This window comes from Oreochromis niloticus, linkage group LG15 (genome assembly GCF_001858045.2).
Source record: "Oreochromis niloticus isolate F11D_XX linkage group LG15, O_niloticus_UMD_NMBU, whole genome shotgun sequence".
NCBI classification, from domain to species: Eukaryota; Metazoa; Chordata; class Actinopteri; order Cichliformes; family Cichlidae; genus Oreochromis; species Oreochromis niloticus.
The window spans coordinates 21355741-21383393 of record NC_031980.2 but is presented as its reverse complement, the minus strand read 5'-3'; the positions used below and the strand labels follow the sequence as shown (position 1 = coordinate 21383393).

The following is a 27653-nucleotide window of genomic DNA, read 5'->3' as shown; positions in this document are numbered from 1 at the left end:
TCAGAGTCAACTGAGTCAGAGCAGCGTGTAGCTGTGTGTCTGAGGTAAAACAGAAATATTTGACTATTTCTGTAAGTCTGCATAATCAGTATAGTGATCACATCCGTTTATCCGTTCACAAAAATCAGGAAAAAAAAATCGAGCTTGTTTCCAAAAACTGAATGCTTCAAACTGAAATTATTATAAAACTACAGCTGAATTAAGAATAATTGAGCACAGATTAAGATTCACACCTTTTACTTTTATTTTTCTTAAAGCTCCAGTTTCTGATTTTTAATTTTACAATTAAATGCAGCACACAGAACAAAATCACTGGTTGTTTTAATTTTTTCATCTCTATATTTAATTTTTATCTCTCCTTCTTTGTACTTCTTGAGCTTTGAGCTCATTTCAAAAGATAATTACAGACCGATGTTATCCTCCATATTACAACTTCAGTATTTTCTGCAACTACTTCTCTTTGTGTTGCCTGAATTATAATAAGAATGAACTAAAAATAAAGAGAAAAAAAACAAAATAGGGCGAGAGGCAGGGTAAACCTATTAAAAATGAACAAATAAAACAAAGTGATCTGCAATGGTGTAAAGAGTTTTGATCTCTTTCACGTGTGGACAAGCATCACCATGAAAACTGTTTTCAAAAATAAACTGTCAACAAGAGCTGCAATAATAGACACATGTCAACTAATTATCTTCACACATTTAACTTCCTCTATTCTATTATTGATCATTTTCCACTGTTGTACAGTCCTTTAAAGGCGTTATAAGGGAGTCTGCAAAATGCACTAAATATCAACCTAAAGCATTTTGATGTGTTTTTTTCACTCATTTAATATCCATGTCAAGAGAATGAAGGAAGTAAGGAAGCTTAAAAGCAATGAACTGAATTCATTCAGCATAAGGAGTGATGTCACTATGAGGAAGTGAGCAGGAAGTTGATGCTGTATTCATCTCTGAGACTGTCTCATTGGTCAAAGTCAGATTACACTGAAAGCACGATGGCTGCATTCACATGGATTCAAATGCCTTCATTACTGATACTGATGCTTCAGTTTAAAGGTAAGTGTACATAGAAAACAAATTCAATTAATAAACTGCATTATTATCACAAGTGTTACATCTTTATTTTTCATTTGCAGCTGATGTTTTTTCTTGCGAGATGACTCTGATGACTACTTTGGTCACAAAAGTTTTGCAGTGACTGAGTTTAAACCCTGCAGACACTGAGTCTGGTCCAGGAACCAATCAGGAGACGGTAAGATCACACCATACTACCAGTTCAAAGTGTTATGTTTCGGTCAACAGAGAAGAGGCAGGAACCATGATGTGATGAGCATAAGCTGAAAATGAATTTGCTTAAATAAATGTGAAACTCACCTGTTATAAATCCACATATTACTGAGCAGTCATTATGTTGTCTTCACTGTGAAGAATGAAGATGATGATGGTGTTTCGTACGTCTCTATCAGCTTCACAAAGAAAACCAAGAATAAAACCCAGGAATGATTTTGATATTTACAGAGATGATGTTAGCAGGAAGCTTGTGATTTTAAAGCTCCTGCCAGGTTTATGTATTTAATAACACACAATATTTATTTATAGTTTCCTGGTGGTGATGATGATGATGATGATGATGATGATGGTGGTGGTGGCGACAGTGTGACTTACATCATTGTGAAAGCTTCCTCCTTTCCCACTGAAGTTCCCACTCATCCCAGTGACCTCTCTTCCACCACGGACAAACCAAAGAAACAGTATGTTGCTAATGAAAGGTCGTGCGCGGTTTTTCCTTGATGCTGATGAATGTTTGTTTGATAGAGTAACTTCCTTTTTCTTCCCTTTGAAAAATATATTTGGTATAAAGTTATACACATCACCTGTCATGTTTTTTAAAAAGAAAATTACTGTTGTTTAGTTTAAGCACATTATTAGCGCTAAATATTCATCTTTAATTTGATGCCTTCACAGAGCGCTTTGATTAAACTTCATCTCAGCTGTTACAACATGTAGCGTCTCAGTTCAGTAAACTCAAACAGTCTCTGCAGTTGGTTGATTTACTTTCTACAGTTTGATTAGTTTGTTTTAGTTGTAGTTGTAGTTGTTATTAACCAAACTCCTCAAATAGCAGTGACTGTTTTAAGGGCTCTGATGCCAACAGTCTGAGCTTTTTTAGTCCATACTAAACTTTCTAGTATAAATATACCTGTATGTGCACTGTAAATATGATCTGTGTTACTGAATGACACAGTTTACAGTAGTTTATTATGTGTCTTGTTTGCTGCCTTTATTCATTATATAAACATAATATTGAGTATTTTGGACTTTAGTTCTTGTTATAGTTTAGTCTCAGTTTTACTCTTGAATTTGTTCCCTTAGAGTTTCCTGTCACATCTTCTTGTGCCAATTTTCTTATGTTAAGTTCATTCATGTGTCTGTTCCCACATTTAGTTATGGTTCTCACTTCCTGTTTTATTTTTTTTTTTTTTTTTTTAATTTGTTCATTTCAGGCACAACAATAAAGTTGAACATAAAGTGCACAAAAAACAAAAACAAACAACAAAATGTACCTGAAAAGGAGTGGGATGAAGAAATCTTATTAAATCCCACCCCTATATTCACTTATCAACAGAAACAATAAACTTCCCGCAGCTACGCCCAAGCAAAACAAATAGAACCTTCATAACTGAATACAGAATATATTAATTATAAATTGCGTTACCACAGGTAACAGGCAATAATAATTACAAGTAACAAACACACATACATATACATACATACATATATATCTACACACACATGTACATATATATACACACATACATACACACAAACTTTTTTTTTTTTTTTTTTTTTTGAATCCATACCAGCAATGGTAAGAGAACAGACATTTCAGAGCACACTAACACCATCATTGATTATACTGTGACCAGACCAACTGTTTGTAGAGAAATTTAAATCTATGAATATTTTTGCATTGTTTCAGTTGTAAACTCAGACTGTTCCAGATTTTCACACCACATACAGACACACAAAAACCTTTACGGGTTGTTCGAGTTCTGGGTAATTTGAATTGTCCAAAGCCTCTCACATTATAAGCCCTTTCTCGAATTTCAAATATAGATTGTAAATTTGCAGGTAGAAGTTTATTAAAGGCTTTGTATAAAATTATGGATGTATTGTAATTAACCAGATCCTGGAATTTAAGTAACTTTGCCTGAAGAAAGAGTTTGTGAGTATGATCTAGATAACCAGCCTTGTGAATAATACGCAGTGCTCGTTTCTGTACTGTGACTAATGGATTAGTTGTGTTTTTATATGTGTTTCCCCACACTTCCACACAATATGTAAAATATGGAAGAACCAGAGTACAGTACAGAGTACGAAGTGCATCTTTATCAAGGTATGGTTTCACTTTATTCAAAACTGCGAGGCTTCTGGAAATTTTGGTTTTTATGTGTCTGACGTGGGGTTTCCATGAAATTTTGTTATCAATTATGACTCCCAAAAATTTGTTTTCACTCACATTATCAATGGGTACACCTTCTATAGTAATTGGTAATTCTATATTATATTTTAAATTACCAAAAAACATTGCCTTAGTTTTATTTATATTTAATGATAATTTATTTATATCCATCCATTTTTTAATTAATTTTAGCTCCCTGTTTACGGTCATTACAAGATCGGTATAATCATCGCTACTGAAAAATATGTTAGTATCATCTGCGAACAGTATGAGCTTAAGTACTTGAGAAACATCAAAAATATCATTTATGTAAACATTGAAAAGTTTTGGTCCCAACACTGACCCTTGGGGAACACCACATGTAATACCAAGTTTCTCTGAATGGTAATGCCCTATACTAACATATTGTTCCCGACCCGTTAGGTAACTTTTTAACCAGTTTATTGTCTTTGTGTTTAGTTTTACTAATTAAATTGACCAGCCGTGTTCACTTCCTGTAATTATGATACTCTCGTTTATAAGTAGTGTTGTCTTTCTTTCACTCTTTGCCTTAATGTCTCTTATGTGTGATTTCCCAGTTGGTTTTGAACTCTGTTTATTCTATCAGTGGACTTTGTATTTTGGACATTTCATCAGTAGAAATAAAGGCTTTTTAACGAGTCAGTCCGTCTTTTGTGTTCATTTCTGTCCAGAAATATGAACATAATTACTTTTTTCTTCAGGTAAATGCAACTATTCAGTAACTGCTAAAAGTACTAAAAAGGGGGTGTGAGAAAAAATTTAAATCATAAACAAAAAGTTTTGAATAAACCTGAAACAACCACAGTCGCACAGAAACTTACTGGAGAGAACCTGCTTCTAGTTTAGTTCTGTAAGTGTCATCTACAGATTTTGGCCAGTGATATGAGGTCTAGTGCATATTTACTCATTAAATATATTTAAAAGGTTTTTAAATCACTCTTTTAAAAGAAACAGGAAATGACAACATTGTTGTCAGGTGACATATTAAATGTACAGACCCACACATGACACACCACTGCAAGTATTTTACTTGCTGATATAAATAAATTAACACTGCACTATATTAGGATTAATACAAACACATGAACCATGACAGTAGTGATCGTCCCACAGTGATGGTTTAACTGTGGAGAGATTACTACTAAATGTGTGTAAAAGTGACAGTAACTGATCTTATACTCCATATTACAATTTTTTTAATTTTATCTTTAATTATGTCGCTTTGTATTGGCTGTATGATAATAACACTGAACCAAAGATAAACAGAAAATATATGTAATAATATTATTGCTTGTTTTGCAGCAGAATTAGTGCCTATTATTTAAATTACATCAAAAAAACAAGATAAAATGATCTGCTATGTGTTGAAAATGATGGGAAACCTAAAGAAACTTCAGTCTAATCCTCATCGATGTATTAACCATTTATCTGTTTTAGGTTCATCTGGTCATCATGAAAGCTCCAGAGCTGCTGTTGTACCCACATTCTCACACTTCCCCTTCACTTCTAAGAAATAAATGACTTCAGAGGTGCAATGAGGAAGCAGCAGGTCTCTGACCACTAACACATCTCATCTGTGTTCTTATCAGGCTGCTGCTAGAATGCTACAAATTGAACTTGGTAACTATGAAATGTAAAAATATATATATATATAATTAAAGATTAAATATAAAAGGTCTTAAATATTTAAAACACTTTTAATCATTTGATATCAACATTAAGAGAGAGGGAGATACAGATATAGATGCTTAAACACTATGAACTGGATTAATTCAGTAAGAGGAGAAAAAAGGAGTGATGTCACTATGAGGAAGTGAGCAGGAAGTTGATGCTGTATTCATCTCTGAGACTGTCTCATTTGTGAACGTGAGAGCAAGAACAGAGACTGAGAGAGACAGAGAAGCACGATGGCTGCATTCACATGGATTCAAATGTCTTCATTACTGATACTGATGCTTCAGTTTAAAGGTAAGTGTACATAGAAACACATTCAATTAATAAACTGCATTATTATCACAGGTGTTACTTCTTTATTCTTCCTTTAACTGAGACAGTCATGATTAACTTTTTGACTTGAGCTGACTCTTAAAAACTAAAGTTGAATGATAAACCTATGTGGTATTTAAAATAAATGTGACATTATAAACATAACACTCATATTCATAACATATTTAATATTTCACATTTTTTTTTCTCTCTTTTTCTCAACAGGAACAACTGAGCAACATCAAACTGTTCAAACTGTCACAGCTGGACGTGGACATGATGTTACTCTGCCTTGTAAAAATGTGATAGAAGGTCAGCATAACTGTAACAGTACTCACTGGCTCTTCAGTGATTCAAGCAGCACAGTATCACTCTTTGAACTTGGGCAGAATAAAGAAGCCAAACCTAAATCAGACAGACTGAGTGTTTCTGCAGACTGTTCTCTGGTTATAAAGAAGGTCACAGATCAGGATGTTGGTCGTTACACCTGCAGACAGTTCAAAACACCAACAGGATCACAAGAAGGTCCAGACTTTATGATTCATCTGTCTGTTATTAACAGTGAGTATTTACATCTTAATGTTTTCAGCTCAAACTGTCCTGTTAGAACAACAAACTGAAACACCACAATAATTATGATCACAGTGATGAAGTTCATTTTTCTATTGTTGCTTTTCTCTTACAATATCTCCATCTTCACCAGTGTATGTACATGAGAACAATGATAAAGCATCTTGAACAGCTCTGTGTTGACATATGAACACTGTAGACTCACAGTTGAGTGTCTGTATGAAGATAAAGAGAACATATCCTCAGACATGAGACATCATCAAAAATGAGACTTGTTAGACTGTTAAACATCTCACCACTGTTTCCTCTCTGTTGTTGTTCACTTACTTTCAAGTCTTTTCTTACTGTTGCTGTCTTTAATGTTGTTATTGTATTTCTTTAGGTGAAGAGCCGGCAACAACAAAATCAACAACAGTGGAGTTTACCACAAAAACTAGAAAATCCACAACATCAACACCGTTAGAAGAGACATCAAATAATCCAACAGGAGGTAGTGACTGAATTTCTCTGTGAATGTCAGACTGACAGTTGAATCTTTGTGGGAAAATTCAGTATTACGTTTAACTTATAAGAATAAATACTGTAGAAACTCCACAGTCTAAAAAAACACTCAAACCTTATCACTACATGTTAGAAAACTGACTGTTTTTATCACATTTGAAATCTTTTGAGTTTCGCACTCAACAAAAAGTTGAAGCCAAAATGTTTTTAATCATTTTCAGATTTTCTGTATTTGTTGAGATGCATCTTTGTGTCTGTGGGTTTAGCAGCACTCTTAATATCTGCTGTTACAGTCAACATGTGGACAAAAACTAAAGGTGAGAACATCACAGATGAAACTTTATACATAAAAAGCTTTGAGTTTTACTGTTTGCTGTATGCATTTTTTTTTTGTCATTTCAGGAAACAAAACACAGACTGAAGAAAACACTGTGAGTCTGAACACTCAATTTACTCTATAATTTTTGTTACTGTTAGGGGGAAATCTGGACCGACAGCAAGCGTCACACAGACTAGGGAGCACTGCAAAGCCCTTCATATAAAAACTGTGGATTAATAGAGAGGACACCGAAGCTAGTGTCTTGCTCAGGCCGGGGCTCTTTTATTTCTGAGCTACAATTCAGTCATTCACTCATATAGACAGTACAAATCAAATTGATCCCAATTATTCTCCAAATAAAAATACATTTCACTAACAACAGTAAATAAAGTTATTTAAAGCATTCTTACCAAACCAAAAAAAAAAAAAAATGTAAATGAATTCAGATAATTTAACCCAGAGGTTCCCAAAGTGTGGGGCCCGCCCCCTAGGGGGGCACAGAGCCATTGCAGGGGGGGCGGTATGAAAAGAAAAAAAAAAGAAAAAAGAATGCTTGGACACTGCTAGCATAATGGACAGGTTTTTGATGGGGCTCCCACACAAACGCAAAGCAGGAGATGAAGCATCGCTGAATATGTTTTCAAACCAACTTCCTTCCAAGCCAAAAACTAGAAAATATGGTGAAGCATATCTTCCCTTTGGCTTCACCTGCACAAGTGCACGGACAAACAGTATCCAGCAATGTAGATTTTTAGTTCACAAACACTTCTTGTAATAACTACTCCTGACATTTTGGACATGTTAGCTCTTTATGCAGTAAAGTTACAGTGGGATACAAATAATATCAGGCTGATCCTGCCGTAATTTGTTCCCCCGGTTCAAATCACGGACAAACAGTATCCCACAGCTGTTTTTGTTTTTGAACCCATTTTGCGCAGAGAGGGATTTTTTGAAAAATGTATTGACAGCAATGTTGAATATTATTACACAGGAAAAAAAACAACTACACATAAAATAATTACACCGTGATGCCTCTGCCTTTCTAAATGGAGGGACAGTAACTGCGTGTGTATGTAAGCGTGTAAAACCTGAAGATAGTCAGATTAACAGTATTTTGTCTCTATCTGCTATTCTGCAATTCATCTCATGTAAACAATAACGTGGCGCACAGCGTGACGTGAAAAGAGGCACATACCTTTGTCGTTGCGTGACGAACTCTGTGTCCACACATAAACGCAAAAAAGGAGTTTTAAATAATCTCCGTTTTCGGTGACTCGCAACGCCGTTTACGTGTTGACGAAAAGCCCAAACGCATAGAAATAGCTGAGTTTTCAAAAATACCCGTGTAGGTGTGGACGTAGCGTAAAAGAGTTAGTAGTATATTTTATTATTACCTGTAATTTATTGCCGTTTACTTGTATTTGCTTAATTGTTTACTAAATTTCTGAGCTGAAGGGCTTGAAGAGCTCCATCTACTGACATAATGAGGTATAGAACAGGTCACAATAATAAAAAAGGGGGGAATGTTTGATTTTCCAAAAATAACCATTCCAAACATGTAACATTATTGAACCTACTGCATTATCTTTAGAAATCTCAAAAATGTAACAAAAATATTAACATAAAATGGAAAATATCAGAAAAAACGTATCATAATGTATGAATACGAGAGATAATCTAAGGTGTGTTATGTTGTTTTCCACAGGTGGATACTAATGAAGATGAAGGTACAGTGAACTATGAAAACATTGGAGACTCTTCTGCTTCTGTCAGACTCCACTGACCAACAACTTCAACATCAACTGATCACAGAAATGAATCCACTGATGTTTAAAACATTTACATTTTGCTTTTATCACATATTAAGAATCAAAATCTTTTTCATGTGCAGTTAGTTAGCTAGTTAAAAATAACTTAAACTCTGTGTGTCTGAAACAGTTTATCCAGTTACATAAAGAAAAGACTCTCAGACTGGGAATGTTGCATTCAGGAGGTTGACTGAGAAGTCAGGTTATGACAAAGTAAACTGCTTCAGACATGAAGGGGGAGGCCAGCTTTGTTGCTCTTTAAATTTATTTTGATGTATTTGATTGTTTTACTCTTTATGTTTATTTGTGACACAGTAACCAATGTTGTTTTCAATTTCATAACTTTTATGTTATCTTTACCCATTTGTCTTTGTTTTGGCTGTAAAAGACTTAAATGACTTGAATTTTTTTTTTTAAAGTTTTTTTTTCGTGTTTGTTTTCTTGCTCTGTTTCTCTCTGACTCCTCACACACCTGAACCACAATAGACTACAAGCTAGTCTCGATTATTCTCTCCAGTTTGACTTCCTGTTCTTTCATCTTCAGTATTAAACCTTAAACTAGTTTGAGCAGATCTATTTGTACTGAACTTTTTTCTCTCTTTTTGCTGAATTTAAAAAGATAGAAGCAGATGTTACGTGAGCTCTGCTGTTCAGTTTCAACCCTGTGTCACTGTTCTGGTGTGTGCTGGGAGGCGGAGCTTCATGGCTGAGTCCTGGTTGTAATTTTCATATAATCTGCATCCTGCAGAATGCTTGAATAACTAATAAGCTGGTTAAGAGTGAACTTCTTTAAACCAGTCCAGTGAGAATGAGAACAAGACAGAGCAAATAAAAGCTGATTGAAGGTAAAAAAGCAGAGAGAAAAAAAGACAAAACATAACTTATAAGAAAAAAAACTGCAAATGTAAACTGATTTTAACAGAAACCAAGAAAAAAAGACTTTTATTCAGTCACTGGTTCCTTTTCATTTTCATTTTAAATGTTTCAATGCCAGTTTTGTTTTTTCTTTTTTCGTTTTTTTTGAGTACCAAAATCAGGTGTCACCTTTCTTTATGCATAGACAAAAACTAAAGGTGAGCACATGGAAGTGTTATTCAAATGAATTTTTTTAATCTACAATTACAGATAACACACTGAGCTACTGTCATGGCCTCTCTCTGTCATGTCCTAACAAATAAATTCATAAACCTTTGTTTTTCAGTGCAACACTGCCACCTACTGGTGCAGAGGCTACAGAACTGTTGGACAGATGAGAAAGGAGAGAGTGCAGCAGGATGCTTATGATGCGTGGTAAAAGAACAATTTTTTACCCCTCAATAGCAAAAAGCTGATGGAGTATTGTTGTCAGCCTGCTGGATGTTAAAGCCTCTGTCACATGAGGAGGATACAGAGCCATTTTCCAACTGCTATCAGGCTGATGAGTAAACTGTGACCTGATTATTTATCATTATATCGACAGACGTGTTCATTTTGGTGTTTTGCACATATATAAAATATGCTGTTTTATTGTGTTTCTTTTATTGTGATCAGCTAATTTAGAGTTTTGCAAAACAAATGTTTTTCACCTATTTTTAACTGTTGCAAATCCATCAATAAAGCTGAATGTGAATGAGTGGATTCCCATTCATTTTGTATTTCGGTCACTTTCAACCGGGAACACCACAGATGTAACAAGGATGATTAATACTCTCAAAATTCAATGAAAGAGGTGATCATCACTTTTATATGTTCAAGTTCATAGTGTGGAGGATGTCATAAGGCCTTGAGGCAATCAGATGTAAAACACAATATTTATGAGTGTTTTAAGTTGTAAATCGGTCAGATTTTACCCGAACACGAAAGGAAGGTTTTAATGACAAATAATGTTTTCTTATAGTCATTTGATGATGATGATGATGGCAACACTGTGACTTACATCACTGTGAAAGCTTCCTCCTCTACCTCTGAAGTTTCCACTGATCCCAGTGACCTCTATTCCACCATTAACAAACCAAAGAAATGGGATGTTGCTCATGCAAGGTTACAAGTTGTTTTTCTGTATGTGGCATGAATGTTGGGATGATGATAGTTTGCTGCTTTATAAGGTGCTTTATAAGAAAGCCTTTATAAGAAACTGCTTCATAAGAAAGCCGTCTGTAAAGCTAAAGCATCTTACTATTCATCCTTGATTGAAGAAAATAAGAACAACTCTCGGTTTCTCTTCAGCACTGTAGCCAGGCTGACAGTCAAAGCATTGTTGAGCTAACCATTCCTTTAACGTTAACTAGTAATGATTGATTGATTCATGAGCTGCTTCACAAATAAAATTTTAACCATTAGAGAAAAAATTACTCATAATCATCTCACAGATGTGACATTATCTACAGCTACTTTGAGTATCATTGATATTCATTTAGACTCTTTTTCTCCAATTGATCTTTCTGAGTTAACTTCAGAAAGATCCTCCAAACCATCAACGTGTCTTTTAGACCCCATTCCTACAAGACTGCTCAAAAAAGTCCTGCCATTAATTATTGTTTCAATCTTAAATATGATCAACCTATCTCTAATAATCAGCTATGTACCACAGGCCTTCAAGCTGGCTGTAGTTAAACCGTTGCTTAAAAAGCCATCTCTAGACCCAGCTGTCTTAGCTAATTATAGGCCAATCTCCAACCTTTCTTTCATATCAAAAATCCTTGAAAGAGTAGTTGTCAAACAGCTAACAGATCATCTGCAGAGGAATGGCTTATTTGAAGAGTTTCAGTCAGGTTTCAGAGCTCATCACAGCACAGAAACAGCTTTAGTGAAGGTTACAAATGATCTTCTTATGGCCTCTGACAGTGGACTCATCTCTGTGCTTGTCTGTTAGACCTCAGTGCTGCGTTCGATACTGTCGACCATAAATTTCTATTAGAATAATTAGAGCATTACAGGTACTGCCTTGCAGTGGTTTGTATCACATCTATCTAATAGACTCCAATTTGCTCATGTAAATGCAGAGTTCACTTCACACACTGAAGTTCCACATGGTTCAGTGCTAGGACCAATTCTGTTTACATTATACATCCTTCCTTTAGGCAGTATCATCAGAAGACATAGCATACATTTTTACTGCTATGCAGATGACACCCAACTCTAGTTTTCTACAGTTTATTCTATCTATTCACTGCAACTGAGCAGTAAACTTTCCTCTATGACATTTAAGGAGCCTCACTTCTTCAAAGGAATAGAAAAGGTGAGAAAAGTAAGACAAAAGGGACAAGATAGGAGAGAGCAGAGAGGAGAGCCAGAAGGGGGGCGCCTGATCTGGCTTCCCACACCTCCCCGCTGGATCGGGCTGTATGCTCTACCTCCCCACTGCCTCCCAGAAAAGGGAAGAAGAGAGGAATATCTTTCTTTTCTTTTCTTTCGTTCCTCCTTTTGGTTTCACTACCATGAGATTTCCTGCACAGTCCCCAGGAGGCCCTGAGACAGCTGTAGCAGTCAACCAGCAAATTTCTAATGTTAGGTTTTACCCTTTTGACGCCCCCTGCTGAGGCAGGCCCACCACGACTCGATCAATCCTGGGCATGTGTCTCGCGGTTAGCTGACTGCCTTAGCTGCCCAAGTGATGTCAGCCCTTTTTAGCCATAGCCAGTGACTGGTCCTCTCAGCAGTGTTAGCTTATTCTCTTATAGCCTGCCGTTGTGTCTGTCCTCTGATCCCAATCTCTCCAAGCAGTTTTGCTGTTGTACTGGCAACAAAGCCCCTGCACCCCACTTCCACTGGGCGCACCTTGATCTTCCAGCTTCTGTCCTCTGCCTCAGCTGCCAAGTTGGCATACCGCAGCTTCTTACGCTCAAATGCTTCCTCAATTGCTTCCTCCCATGGTACTGTCAGCTCAAAGACGTACGCAAGTTTTTGGGAGGTCCTCGTCAAAGGACGAGGTCTGGTTGCAGAGTAGTTGTTACAATCTCTGTGGGAAAAATTAGCCTCTGACCCACGTCCACTTGCATCTGCCAATCCCTGATCTTCAGCGGGCCCAGGTCCGGGGTTGAGGGGCTTGTCCTCGACTTGTCCCCCTCCCGGACAAATGCTGATGAAAACTGACGCTCCTCTTGGTTCGTGAAAGGTTGAGCCTTGATGGATTTTCTTTTGCACTTAACTTTCTCAGCTAGACAACTGAGGACCTGGTTGTGTCTCCATGTGTATCTGCCCTGAGTAAGGCTAGTCCTACAACCAACCAAGATGTGCTTGAGTGTGGCTGGGACTGTACACAGGGGGCAGGATGGGTCCTTTCCAAACCAAAGCTGCAGATTTATTGGGGAAGGCAGCACATCGTATGTCGCTCGGATGATGAAACACTGGATAACACACACCAGTTAGTTAAACTGCAGGAATGTCTTAAAGACATAAAGAGCGGAAGTGAAATTTATTTCCTCAAGAAAATCATAGATATGATGATATCAGAGACAGTAGGTCTTCTAATTTGTGGAGGATATTTAAATATACATGTACAACAAAAACTAGATATTTCTAATGAAAAAGCACAGGATGCATGGACATTAATTAAGAAAATTAATACATTATTTGAGGAGGTTGGTCTAATTGATATATGGAGAAACTTACATCCCTATCAAAGGGATTGTTCTTCACCCCATTCTTTATATACGAGAACAGATTATTTTATAATATTTGGGAAAGACAAAAAAAAAAAAGAAAAACCACTTGTGAAATTGGGGCAATAGATTTAAGTGACTACGCACCTGTGTACCTGTCTGTTGATTTAACCTGCAACCAAAGAAATAGGATGTTACTCATAAAATGTTTCCTATTGTTTTTCTGGATGCTGCATCAATGTTTGAATCATAGAGTAACTTCCTTTTTGTTCCTTTTAAAGTAATATCATATGATTTAATGTTGGGTGTAATATAAATTTATGTACAGTGTAGCAGGTTGGAAAAGGCTACATGTTTATTTTTGTAAGAAAACCAATACCCCCTTATTTTTTGTTTATTATTGTGACTTATTTTGACATTGTTATGCGTTGCCAGACCAGGGTTATATCTCATTATGCCAGTAGATGGTGATCTTGCACTGCTGTGGAACAACCAGAGAGACTCCAGCTATAGGCTCCGTGCATGCGCAGCTCAGAAGTAAATGAGCTCCGGCCTGAGCAAGACGCTAACTTCGGTGTCCTCTCTATTAATCCACAGTTTGTTCATACTTGGCTACGCAGTGCCGGTGTGCTGCACTCAATTTCAGCTTTCAGACACTTTAAAAACATAAAAATAAAAGAATAACACTGATGATAACATGTCTGATTGTGCACGCTTAGTTTTAAAGATTAGTGTGAACCAAAATCCTCAAGTTGTAGATGCTGTTCAAGGGCTCTGATGCTAACAGGCTAACTTTCTTATTGTGCTGTGCTGACTGGCTTTCCAGCTTCTTGGTAAGTACAGTTTGAATTTTGTTAGTGAATGCTAAACACTTCCTCTTCACTTATCAGAAAAAAATGACTTCAGAGGTGTAAAGAGGAACAATCAGGTCTCAGACCACTAACACATCTCATCTAGCTGCTAACAGCTGTCACTGCTGCAGTGTCATCATTGCGAACATCACGACTCAAATTCTGATGTGTAATAAGTTTGAATTTTGACCTCTTTTCATGTGTGCAGACAAACATCACCATGAACACTGTTTTCTAATAATAAACCAAATGTACAAAAGAGCTGCATTAATCCAAACACTTCATCTAACAGTCTTCACACATTTAACTTCTCTTTTCTTCTGTTGATCAAAACATTTTACACTGTTCTGCAATCCTGCAGGAAAGTCTGCAAAATAAATTAATTACAGAAGATACTGAAAAGTTTTACAAAGTTTTTAGTCATTTAATATCTACATTAAGAGAGAGAGGAAGATGTGGCTGCTTAAACACTATGAACTGAATTAATTTAGCAAGAGGAGAAAAAAGGAGTGATGTCACTATGAGGAAGTGAGCAGGAAGTTGATGCTGTATTCATCTCTGAGTCTCATTTGTGAACGTGAGAGCAAGAACAGAGACTGAGAGAGACATGATTAACTTTTTGACTTGACTGACTCTTGGAAACTCAAGGTGAAAATTAAACTTGTGTTGTATTTATAATAAACTTCACATTATAAACACAACACTCATATTCATATATTTCTTTATAACGTGATAGAAGGTCAGCATAACTGTAACAGTACTACCTGATCTTTAGTGAATCAAACAGCTCAGTATCAATCTTTGAACTTTGACAGACTAAAGAAGTCAAAGCTAAATCAGACAGACTGAGTCTTTCTGCAGACTGTTCTCTGGTTATAAAGAAGGTCACAGATCAGGATGTTGGTCGTTACACCTGCAGACAGTTCAAAACAGCAACAGGACAACAAGAAGGTTCAGACTTTATGAACTATGAAAACATTGGAGAGTCTTCTGCTTCTGTCAGACTCCACTGATCAATGACATCATCAACTCAGCACAGACATGAATCCACTGCTGTTTAAAACATTTAAGTTTTGATTTATTCTCATATTTAGAAGCCAAAACTTGTTTTCATGTGCAGTTTAATTTATTATAACAATAATAACTTTATTTATAGAGCACTTTTCAAAACACAGAGTTAAAGCTTCACAGTTCAAATAAAAGCTGCACATTGAAGGTCAGTGTACATGTTAAAACATACAGAAACATAAACACACACATAATCAGCCATACAGACAGACATTCATCCAATATACACACATAGATGCATGTATGGTTTAAAACTATGGTTACAAATAAAGTGAATGGATTAAAACAATAACAGAGTCAGCCAACCTGATTGACTGAGGAAGACTTCCACAGTTTGGGCGCTACAACCTCAAAGCATCACCTCTGGTTTCAAAATCAGGGACAGTTAGAGACCTGATGATCAGAGGCCGACTGCATTGAAAAGTTGTAAGAAGCTCTGCTATATAAGCAGGGGCCTGTCCATGTAGAGCCTTATACGTTAATAACAGAATTTTAAAGTGGATTCTGAATCTCACTGAAAGCCAATGAAGGGATGCAGGAATAAACAAATACATACAGTAAAATTCACATATTTTTCCTTTCTTTCTTTTTTCTTTTGTATTCTTTGTTGTGCAGTTTAAGGTAACACACTGAGATAAAGTCATGGTGTCTGTAGTTCATGTCCCCTGTTTTTCAGTTCAATAATGTCACCTACTGGTGCAGGAAAAATAGGCGGGGCAGATGAGGGTGGAGAAAGGACACTTTATTAGTTCTGCATGAGGGAAGTAATGAAGAACATATTCTTTTGTATGCTTGCTTCAGTCTTTGTTTATAAGGCAGTTTATACAGCTCTCTAAACAATCAAATATTTTCAGGAAGGCTCAGATAAGAAAGCTGTTTTATTTTTGAATTTACTGAGTGAAGTTAGGAAGACCAGCTATCAGAATAACAGGTTATCTAATGGTGTTTAAATTTCTTTTAATGTGTTAACATTATTATTATCTGAAAATATTTCTTTTGGGTGTGTTATAATCAGACTAAATCAGAAATAACAAAAAATGTTTGTTTGCTCTGTGTTTGCCTCCCTGGTCTTACACCAGATAAAAATGGGTTTCACCTTTCTCACTTCTTTTACATTTGCCTCGATTGCTTAAACACATTTCTTGAAACTATGCCTCGTATTCCCCAAACAATAAACACAAATCCATAATGTCTCACCCAATTTCCCAAACATTGTATTGTCAGGTCAAAATGAAGCTCTACACTCAAAACCATTCACTGAAAAACCAAACTTTGCCCACAGACATCACACACAAGACCTCAAAAACACACACACGACACCATAGTCGTACACATTGGTGCAATAAATGTAAAACAACATTTACAAAACTGGCAAGTTATGTTGCTTGTGGTTCTTCCCCTCAAAAACCTTTTCACGTGATGAACACAAAAGACGCAACCAATGTATACACAGTGGCACATTCTTATTCATGTAGCATACAGTACAACACACACCAGAAACATTATTCCACCTCAGCATCCTGTCTTTGGTCTGAGTCAGGCCAGAGAATCTCATCCACATCACAGGGTATATTGGCGCTAGCCAGGCAGCGGGGTTAAAATCCTCTTGCATGCCTGATCCACCCCTGGCATGCATCTACTGATATGTCTAGACAGGCGTTCTCCACGGCCTGGAAGAGGTGCACATGGACATAAGGTTCTCTGTCGCACACTTTCCACCGCCATGCCACAAATTACTCCTCTATCGGGTTTAGAAAGGGAGAGTATGCAGGCAGAAACATGTTAGACAACCTTGGGTTATTGGTAAACCAGTCATGAACCATAGCAGCACAATGGAAGCTGACGTTATCCCAAACAACAATGTAGTGAGGCTGCTCTGGCTGTGCTGGTTCCCTGTAGTCCTGCTGGACATATGTTGTCTCAGACAATCAAGAAAAGGAAGGAGGAGCATAGTGTTATAGTGTCCAAGAATGGCATGGCGGTGGAGTAGCCCTCGTTGGCTGATGGCTGCGCACATAGTGACATTTTCTCCACGGTGACCAGGAACATTTACAATAGCCCAATGGCCAATTATGTTCCTCCATCTCTACCTACTCCTCCCTGGTGTCCTAGACCTTCTCCTCCTCCTCGACCTCTTCCTTTTCATGTCTTTGGATCCATTGTTTCAAACCTGAATGAGTTGACTTTGGCCCTTTTATTTATCCATTAAAGTTTCTTACTGGTGTGTGATACATTTTGACTCCTAGTGTTTCCACTTTGTTAATTGTGTGCTAGTTGAACTAAAGCTGTGCTGATGTGAATTAACATTATTGACTGCTAGTGCTTTCTAAGTGACCACATGGTGTAAGCACTGACAAATTTGTGTGTAGAGTTTTGCAGTAACAGTTCACCACATCTGACTCATGTGTTAAAGCAGGTGCAAAGTGTTTATAGTTCAAGGAAATGGGTGTGCTTTTTTGAAAGTGGCATTATGGTTTTGAAATTTGGGTTCACAAGATTGGTTATAGTGTTTAAGCAATCGAGAAAAACTGTAAATACACTGGCTAATGATGATGACTAGAGACCTGTGAGTACACAGCTGAACTTAATCTAATGATACGTAGGAAGTGGAACAGAACATAATGCACACAGACAGATGGATAACATAATAAAACAGCAAATGTGAACATGTGGAAAATACTCAGAGAACAAAAACAAACTGAAAACACTGGATCAACGACCCAGGAACTGTCACGCAGGCGGAAACGGACTCAGGCGTAGACCAGCTGAACTAGAATTGCAATCACAAGTTTATTTACAAACACACCACGTGAAAGTATATACAGTGTACAGGGCAGGGATATTCAGTGGTCCTGGGGAAAAGGGAAGAAAGTCCAAACACGCTCTGCTCATTCGCTTCTTTGGTACTTGTCTTCAGCACTCTCACTCTCACTCCACTCCACTCCACGCTGCCAGGGAAGCAGATCAGGGATAAGGACGAGTCCAGGAACCTATGTACAGGAGAGCCGCGGTTAGCATAAACTGAGAAACAACACAAGAAACAGAGTTTATCGGGGCTGTACTGACGAGAATAACTCAACGATCCAGCAAAGACGCCTTCTGAGCCCTCAGCTTAAATAGCAGCCCAGGAGTCCCGGTAATCAGGTGGATTCACAGCAGGTGTGTGGGCCAAGGGCGGGAGCCCAGCTGAGCTTTCAGCTCTCTGAGAGAGAGAGACAAACTCAAAACAACATGTGGCCTGGAACCTAGGTCAGCCACGGAGACACGGAGACCATGACAGGAACCCTGACAACAGTAACTAACGTTATTCACCAGATTACAATTTTAATGTTTTCTATAACTATTTCTCTTCATTTTGGCTGTATGATAAGAAGACTAAATAATGAATAAACAGAAAAAAAAACTGTGATCAGTATCATTAGATTTTTGGAGCTCTGATACCTCACACACATCATCCTTGAACCTCAGACCACAGGACAAGCTGGTGGTTATTATTGTCTCCAGTTTGACTTCCTGTTCTTTTATCTTCAGGATTAAACTCTGAGCTCTGCTGCTGTTGTACCCATGTTCTCACTTCCCCCTCACTTATGAGAAGAAACGAAGAGCCACACTGTATCAGGGCAGTAATGCATTTCTCCTGGGTTATAGCTGCTAATGGTAATGCTAATGATCACTGTAGCAGTGACCATGTTTTGTTGTTGACATCAACAGAGTTTCTGTTGCATAAAGAGTTTTCTGACTTTTGACCTCTTTTCATGTGTGTCTACAAACATCATCATGAGACTATTTTCTAATAATAAACCATATACACAGAAGAGCCAAAGTACTGCAAACACTTATCTCTACTAACAGTCTTCACACCTTTAACTTCCTCTCTCCTATTTTTGATCAAGATATCTTAAACTTCTGTACAGTCCTTCGAAAAGGTTGACAAGTTTTCATGCAAATCGCATGAAGTCTAAAAGTAAAAATGTTTAAAAGTTGTTCAGTCATTTAATATCTACAATAAGAGAGAGAGGGAGGTTATCAAGCTGACTTAAATAAATTAATTCCTCTGGACACAGGGGAGACAAAGAGACTGATGTCACTATGAGGAAGTGAGCAGGAAGTTGATGCTGTGTTCATCTCTGAGAGCAAGAACAGAGACTGAGAGAGACAGAGAAGCACGATGGCTGCATTCACATGGATTCAAATGTCTTCATTACTGATACTGATGCTTCAGTTTAAAGGTAAGTGTACATAGAAACACATTCAATTAATAAACTGCATTATTATCACAAGTGTTCCTAGTGTTCTTTATTCTTCCTTTAACTGAGACAGTCATGATGTACTTTTTGACGTTAGCTGACTCTTGGAAACTAAAGTTGAAACTTAAACTTGTGTTGTATTTAAAACAAACTTCACATTATAAACATAACACTCATGTTCATAACATATTTGATGTTTCACATTTCTCTCTCTCTTTTTCTCAACAGGAACAACTGAGCAACATCAACGTGGACATGATGTTACTCTGCCTTGTAAAAATGTGATACAAGGTCAGCATAACTGTATCAGTACTACCTGGCTCTTCAGTGATTCAAGCAGCTCAGTAGAACTCTTTAACCTTGGGCAGAAAAAACAAGTCAAAGCTAAATCAGACAGACTGAGTCTTTCTGCAGACTGTTCTCTGGTTATAAAGAAGGTCACAGATCAGGATGTTGGTCGTTACACCTGCAGACAGTTCAAAACACCAACAGGATCACAAGAAGGTCCAGACTTTATGATTCATCTGTCTGTTATTAACAGTGAGTATTTACATCTTAATGTTTTCAGCTCAAACTGTCCTGTTAGAACAACAAACTGAAACACCACAATAATTATGATCACAGTGATGAAGTTCATTTTTCTATTGTTGCTTTTCTCTTACAATATCTCCATCTTCACCAGTGTATGTACATGAGAACAATGATAAAGCATCTTGAACAGCTCTGTGTTGACATATGAACACTGTAGACTCACAGTTGAGTGGCTGTATGAAGATAAAGAGAATATATCCTCAGACATGAGACATCATCAAAAATGAGACTTGTTAGACTGTTAAACATCTCACCACTGTTTCCTCTCTGTTGTTGTTCACTTACTTTCAAGTCTTTTCTTATTGTTGGTGTCTTTAATGTTGTTATTGCATTTCTTTGTGTGAAGATGTGAAAACGACAACCAAATCAACAATTAAACCAACATTAACAATAACAAATATGTGGACAACAAAAGAGGAAGTAAAGGCATCGCTGACAACAACATCAAATATTCAACCAGACGGTAGTGACTGAATCACTCTGTTTTTTAAAAATCTGTATCGACAGTTTAGGTTCTATGAAAGATAAAATGAAATTTTATTACTAATATATTTTTGAACACATTTAGTTGATTATTAACATTTTCATTGCTGGTGTTTATTTAGAATATTTGATTTTGTATTTTTAAATAAATACTGCAGCCTGAAACTCCACAGTCCAAAAACACATCAACCGTCATCTCTACATGTTAGAAAACCGACTGTATTTATTAGATTTGAAATCTTTGGTTTTTGTACTGAACAGAAATTTGAAGCCAAAATGTTTTTGATCATTTTCAGATTTTCTGTATTTGTTGAGATGTTGTTAACTTTTTCAAGTCTTTTTTTACTGTTGGTGTCTTTAATGTTGTTTTTGCATTTCTTTGTGTGAAGAGCCGGCAACAACAAAATCAACAACAGTGGAGTTTACCACAAAAACATCATCAACAAGAAAATCCACAACAACAACAACGTCAGAAGGGACATCAAATAATCCAGGAGGTAGTGACTGAATTTCTCTGTGAATGTCAGACTGACAGTTGAATCTTTGTGGGAAAATTCAGGATTATGTTTAACTTATATTAATAACATTTTCAGATCAGTCATGGTTTATCATCGTTCCTGTGAGTTTAGCAGCACTGTTAGTTGCGGTGATCCTCATATGGAAGAAAACTAAAGGTGAGAAGACTCACAGATTAAAGTTGATCACAAATGGAAATAAGAAAGTTTTAATATTTAAAATAAATATCTGGTTGAATACAGTTTTGTTTTTCATTTCTGTAGATTATGATTTTTAAAAACAGAAAAAAACCCATTGATTTTTAATGGGGAAGTTAAAGAATTGTTTTCCCTTCTTCAGAAAACAAAACACAACAGAGCGACAACACTGTGAGTTCAAATCTTCAAATACTCCAATGCCCTTTTTTTGCTCCATAACAGAATCATTTTACACCTTTAGTTTTGACTTCAGTTCATAAAGTGAAAAGGATAAAGGGAAAAACCAGCGACATAACTTCAGCTGGCAAATAAGTTAAATCAGTTCCTCCTGTAGTCATTTAAGTTTTCTTCAGGTTAAATTTATATTACTGAGCAGTCATAATGTTGTCTTCACTGTGCAGGCTGAAGCCGATGATGAAGTTTCCTACGCCTCCATCAGCTTCACAAAGAAAACCAAGAGTAAAGACCGGGTAAGATTTAGATATTCATAGAAATGATGTCAGTAGTAAGTTCAGACTTTTCAAAGTTCTTGTCTTTAAGAAAATTTTGCGATGTTTTCTTACAGCCCCGCGCCGATGATGATGGTGAGACTGTGACCTACAGCACTGTGAAAACTTTCTCTCCACGTGCTGGAGTTTCCGCTGATTCCAGCGACCTCTATTCCACCATCAACAAACCAAAGACATAGTATGTTGGTCATGAAAGGCTGCATGTTGTTTTTCTTGATGCTGCATCAATGTTTCAATTGTAAATTTCTTTACATTTTTTAAATTAAAATGTAATATTTGTGTGTAATATATAGGTAAGCACTTTTTTGAAAGCTTAACTCAAGTCAGTACAGACAAGGTAGTTTATTTAGCTTCTGAATTAAGTCATGTGAGATGTTTTTAAGTAAATAACTTAGCTGTTGTTTTCTTAAGCACATTAGTAGATCTAAATCTTCCCATTCCTTAATTTTAAATTTTTTTTAATGCCTTAAACATATTCTCATCATCATCTATGACAGTATTAAATTACACACCAAGCACGATAGGTTGTTGCAAAAAAGTAATCTTAAAAAATGCAATGTGAAAAAAATGAAGTGATGATGAGCTCGTCTGCATGTTTTTAAACAACAAATGGAAGAAATGGAGAGTCTGGGTTCATCCAGTTCTCACACGCAGGCAGCAGCAGGGAGAATTTCGTGGTTTTATCCACAACTCGGAGCTGCATCATATTCATCCACATTCCAGGATGTCAGTGAGGCAGTTTGAGCGCTTGTTAGCAGAGCTGGGGCTTCATCTGAGAAGGCAATGAAATCATTTCAGAGTCAACTGAGTCAGAGCAGCGTGTAACTGTGTGTCTGAGGTAAAACAGAAATATTTTACTATTTCTGTTACTCTGCATAATCAGTATATTTGCGTTTTGAGCTTCGAGCGCATTGTCAGATGCAGTGGTCTGACAGTCCCACTGCATCTGTTTTTCCGGTCCCAAAGATCAGGAAAAAAACTGAATGCTGCAATCTGAAATTATTATGAAACTACAGCTGCATTAAGAATAATTGAGCACAGATTAAGATTCACACTTGTTTTCTTTTATTTTTCTTAAAGCTCCAGTTTCTGATTTTTAATTTTACAATTAAATGCAACAGACAGATCAAAATCACTGGTTGTTTTAATTTTGTCATCTATGTATTTTAATTTTTATCTCTCCTCCTTTGTACTTCTTGAGCTTTGAGCTCAGTTCAAAAGATAAATACAGACCGATGTTATGCTCCATATTACAACTTCAGTATTTTCTGCAACTACTTCTCTTTGTGTTGCCTGTATTATAATAAGAATGAACTAAAAATAAAGAGAAAAAAAAAACAAAATAGGGCGAGAGGCAGGGTAAACCTATTAAAAATGAACAAATAAAACAAAGTGATCTGCAATGGTGTAAAGAGTTTTGATCTCTTTCACGTGTGGACAAGCATCACCATGAAAACTGTTTTCAAAAATAAACCGTGAACAAGAGCTGCAATAATAGACACATGTCAACTAATTATCTTCACACATTTAACTTCCTCTATTCTATTATTGATCATTTTCCACTGTTGTACAGTCCTTTAAAGGCGTTATAAGGGAGTCTGCAAAATGCACTAAATATCAACCTAAAGCATTTTGACGTGTTTTTTTCATTCATTTAATATCCATGTCAAGAGAGTGAAGGAAGTAAGGAAGCTTAAAAGTAATGAACTGAATTCATTCAGCACAAGGAGTGATGTCACTATGAGGAAGTGAGCAGGAAGTTGATGCTGTATTCATCTCTGAGACTGTCTCATTGGTCAAAGTGAGATTACACTGAAAGCACGATGGCTGCATTCACATGGATTCAAATGTCTTCATTACTGATACCGATGCTTCAGTTTAAAGGTAAGTGTACATAGAAACACATTCAATTAATAAACTGCATTATTATCACAAGTGTTACATCTTTATTTTTCATTTGCAGCTGATGTTTTTTCTTGCGAGATGACTCTGATGACTACTTTGGTCACAAAAGTTTTGCAGTGACTGAGTTTAAACCCTGCAGACACTGAGCCTGGTCCAGGAACCAGTCAGGAGACGGTAAGATCACACCATACTACCAGTGCAAAGTGTTATGTTTAGGTCAACAGAGAAGAGGCAGGAACCATGATGTGATGAGGATAAGCTGAAAATGAATTTGCTTAAATAAATGTGAAACTCACCTGTTATAAATCCACATATTACTGAGCAGTCATTATGTTGTCTTCACTGTGAAGAATGAAGATGATGATGGTGTTTCGTACGTCTCTATTAGCTTCACAAAGAAAACCAAGAATAAAACCCAGGAATGATTTTGATATTTACAGAGATGATGTTAGCAGGAAGCTTGTGATTTTAAAGCTCCTGCCAGGTTTATGTATTTAATAACACATAATATTTATTTATAGTTTCCTGGTGGTGATGATGATGATGATGATGATGGTGGCGACAGTGTGACTTACATCACTGTCAAAGCTTCCTCCTTTCCCACTGGAGTTCCCACTCATCCCAGCGACCTCTCTTCCACCACGGACAAACCAAAGAAACAGTATGTTGCTAATGAAAGGTCGCGTGCTGTTTTTCCTTGATGCTGATGAATGTTTGTTTGATAGAGTAACTTCCTTTTTCTTCCCTTTGAAAAATTTATTTGGTATAAAGTTATACACATCACCGTCATGTTTTTAAAAAAGAAAATTACTGTTGTTTAGTTTAAGCACATTATTAGAGCTAAATATTCATCTTTAATTTGATGCCTTCACAGAGCGCTTTAATTAAACTTCATCTCAGCTGTTACAACATGTAGCGTCTCAGTTAAGTAAACTCAAACAGTCTCTGCAGTTGGTTGATTTACTTTCTACAGTTTGATTAGTTTGTTTTAGCTGTAGTTGTAGTTGTTATTAACCAAACTCCTCAAGTAGCAGTGACTGTTTTAAGGGCTCTGATGTCAACAGTCTGAGCTTTTTTAGTCCATACTAAACTTTCTAGTATAAATATACCTGTATGTGCACTGTAAATATGATCTGTGTTACTGAATGACACAGTTTACAGTAGTTTATTATGTGTCTTGTTTGCTGCCTTTATTCATTATATAAACATAATATTGAGTATTTTGGACTTTAGTTCTTGTTATAGTTTAGTCTCAGTTTTACTCTTGAATTTGTTCCCTTAGAGTTTCCTGTCACATCTTCTTGTGCCAATTTTCTTATGTTAGGTTCATTCATGTGTCTGTTCCCACATTTAGTTATGGTTCTCACTTCCTGTTTTATTGTCTTTGTGTTTAGTTTTACTAATTAAATTGTCTTTGATTAGTTTCACTTACATTTCATCAACCAGCCGTGTTCACTTCCTGTAATTATGATACTCTCGTTTATAAGTAGTGTTGTCTTTCTTTCACTCTTTACCTTAATGTTTCTTATCTTGCCTGTGATTTCACAGTTGGTTTTGAACTCTGTTTATTCTTTTAGTGGACTTTGTATTTTGGACATTTCATCAGTAGAAATAAAGACTTTTTAACGAGTCAGTCCGTCTTTTGTGTTCATTTCCGTCCAGAAATATGAACATAATTACTTTTTTCTTCAGGTAAATGCAACTATTTAGTAATTGCTAAAAGTACTAAAAAGGGGGTGTGAGGAAAAATTTAAATCATAAACAAAAAGTTTTGAGTAAACCTGAAACAACCACAGTCGCGCAGAAACTTACTGGAGAGAACCTGCTTCTAGTTTAGTTCTGTAAGTGTCATCTACAGATTTTGGCCAGTGATATGAGGTCTAGTACTGTGATGGCCAAACCCGTGGCCACACTCTAAAGTCAGTAACTCTTGTATTTTCATTTGAACATAGTAACACACTTTAGTTTCCAATAACTTTATTGATTGGGATACATTTGTTCTATTTGTAAGCGCGCACATTTAGTTTACTTATGTATTCACACCACTTCATTATTTTGATTTTTGACTAACCTTTGTCTTTTTCTTTCTTACCGCCATCATCCCTGGGAGTTGCTGGACAAAAGATGGTAGCCAGGGTTTGAAACCATTATATGCAAAAGAGGGATAATTGGACCACACCACCACTTCCTGCTAAAGGGGAGAATATGTTTTCTTTACTTTAAAAACAAAGTATTTGTATTTAATTAAATATTTGGGTTTAGGGTTTGATGGTTTTGATTTTCTTCTTTAGTGTTTACTTTATTAACAAATTAGAATGTACTGCATTGTTTTGTGATTTATGATTGTGTTTGTTTGTCACCCCTCATGTGTCACAATGGTCTGATCAGCCATTATATATACCCCTGTGTGTCATTTCATGTTTAGGTCAATTATGTTTGTTTGAGCAGTCATTTGGTTTGTTAAGTTTGTAGTCTTTGCCCGAGTTCAGTTTTGTTTCTTTGACCTCTTTTATGAGCTCAACATTTATTACTTTTGTAAATATAATTTGTGGGGGTTAAATAAATGGAAATTATATTTTTTCTAATAATTCCTGGGACTCCTCCTGTTTTTCAACTCGGTCCATCACAAGTGCATATTTACTCATTAAATCTATTTAAAAGGTTTTTAAATCACTCTTTTAAAAGAAACAGGAAATGACAGCATTGTTGTCAGGTGACATATTAAATGTACAGACCCACACATGACACACCAATGGAAGTGTTTTACTTGCTGATATAAATAAATTAACACTGCACTATATTAGGATTAATACAAACACATGAACCATGACAGTAGTGATCTTCCCACAGTGATGGTTTAACTGTGGAGAGATTACTACTAAATGTGTGTAAAAGTGACAGTAACTGATCTTATACTCCATATTACAATTTTTTTTAATTTTCTCTTTAATTATGTCACTTTGTATTGGCTGTATGATAATAACACTGAACCAAAGATAAACAGAAAATATATGTAATAATATTATTGCTTGTTTTGCAGCAGCATTAGTGCCTATTAATTCAAATTACATCAAAAAAACAAGATAAAATGATCTGCTATGTGTTGAAAATGATGGTAAACCTAAAGACACGTCAGTCTAATCCTCATCGATGTGTTAACCATTTATCTGTTTTAGGTTCATCTGGTCATCATGAAAGCTCCAGAGCTGCTGTTGTACCCACATTCTCAGACTTCCCCTTCACTTCTCAGAAATAAATGACTTCAGAGGTGCAATGAGGAAGCAGCAGGTCTCTGACCACTAACACATCTCATCTGTGTTCTTATCTAGCTGCTGCTAGAATGCTACAAATTGAACTTGGTAACTATGAAATGTAAATATATATATATATATAATTAAAGATTAAATATAAAAGGTCTTAAATATTTAAAACACTTTTAATCATTTGATATCAACATTAAGAGAGAGGAAGATACAGATACAGATGCTTAAACACTATGAACTGGATTAATTCAGTAACAGGAGAAAAAAGGAGTGATGTCACTATGAGGAAGTGAGCAGGAAGTTGATGCTGTATTCATCTCTGAGACTGTCTCATTTGTGAACGTGAGAGCAAGAACAGAGACTGAGAGAGACAGAGAAGCACGATGGCTGCATTCACATGGATTCAAATGTCTTCATTACTGATACTGATGCTTCAGTTTAAAGGTAAGTGTACATAGAAACACATTCAATTAATAAACTGCATTATTATCACAAGTGTTACTTCTTTATTCTTCCTTTAACTGAGACAGTCATGATGTACTTTTTGACTTGAGCTGACTCTTGGAAACTAAAGCTGAATGATAAACCTATGTGGTATTTAAAATAAATGTGACATTATAAACATAACACTGATATTCATAACATATTTGATATTTCACATTTTTTTTCTGTTTTTCTCAACAGGAACAACTGAGCAACATCAAACTGTCTCAGCTGGACGTGGACATGATGTTACTCTGCCTTGTAAAAATGTGATACAAGGTCAGCATAAC

General features: G+C 36.3%; 2 protein-coding genes and 2 long non-coding RNA genes across 4 annotated transcripts in view; 2 read left to right on the top strand and 2 right to left on the bottom strand.

The window, feature by feature from the left end:
• LOC106097546 (mucin-3A) overlaps positions 1–27653 on the top strand; it is a 326173-nt gene that overhangs the window by 8049 nt on the left and 290471 nt on the right. The window lies entirely within an intron of this gene.
• Positions 402–22281, top strand: LOC109194802 (uncharacterized). The gene is made up of 7 exons (XM_025899290.1): positions 402–1058; positions 19645–19956; positions 20880–20987; positions 21084–21164; positions 21346–21374; positions 21605–21673; positions 21769–22281. Exons 1-7 carry the CDS (start codon positions 938–940, stop codon positions 21889–21891), a joined length of 843 nt encoding a protein of 280 aa, XP_025755075.1. The 5' UTR covers positions 402–937; the 3' UTR covers positions 21892–22281.
• Positions 17634–18693, bottom strand: LOC112842530 (uncharacterized). The gene is made up of 3 exons (XR_003214340.1): positions 18611–18693; positions 18236–18371; positions 17634–18159 (listed from the first exon to the last, which is right to left on the bottom strand). It is a non-coding gene; the product is annotated as an uncharacterized LOC112842530 (long non-coding RNA).
• On the bottom strand, positions 22279–26089 carry LOC112842536 (uncharacterized). Its single transcript, XR_003214347.1, has 3 exons — positions 25689–26089; positions 23914–24005; positions 22279–22484 (listed from the first exon to the last, which is right to left on the bottom strand). It is a non-coding gene; the product is annotated as an uncharacterized LOC112842536 (long non-coding RNA).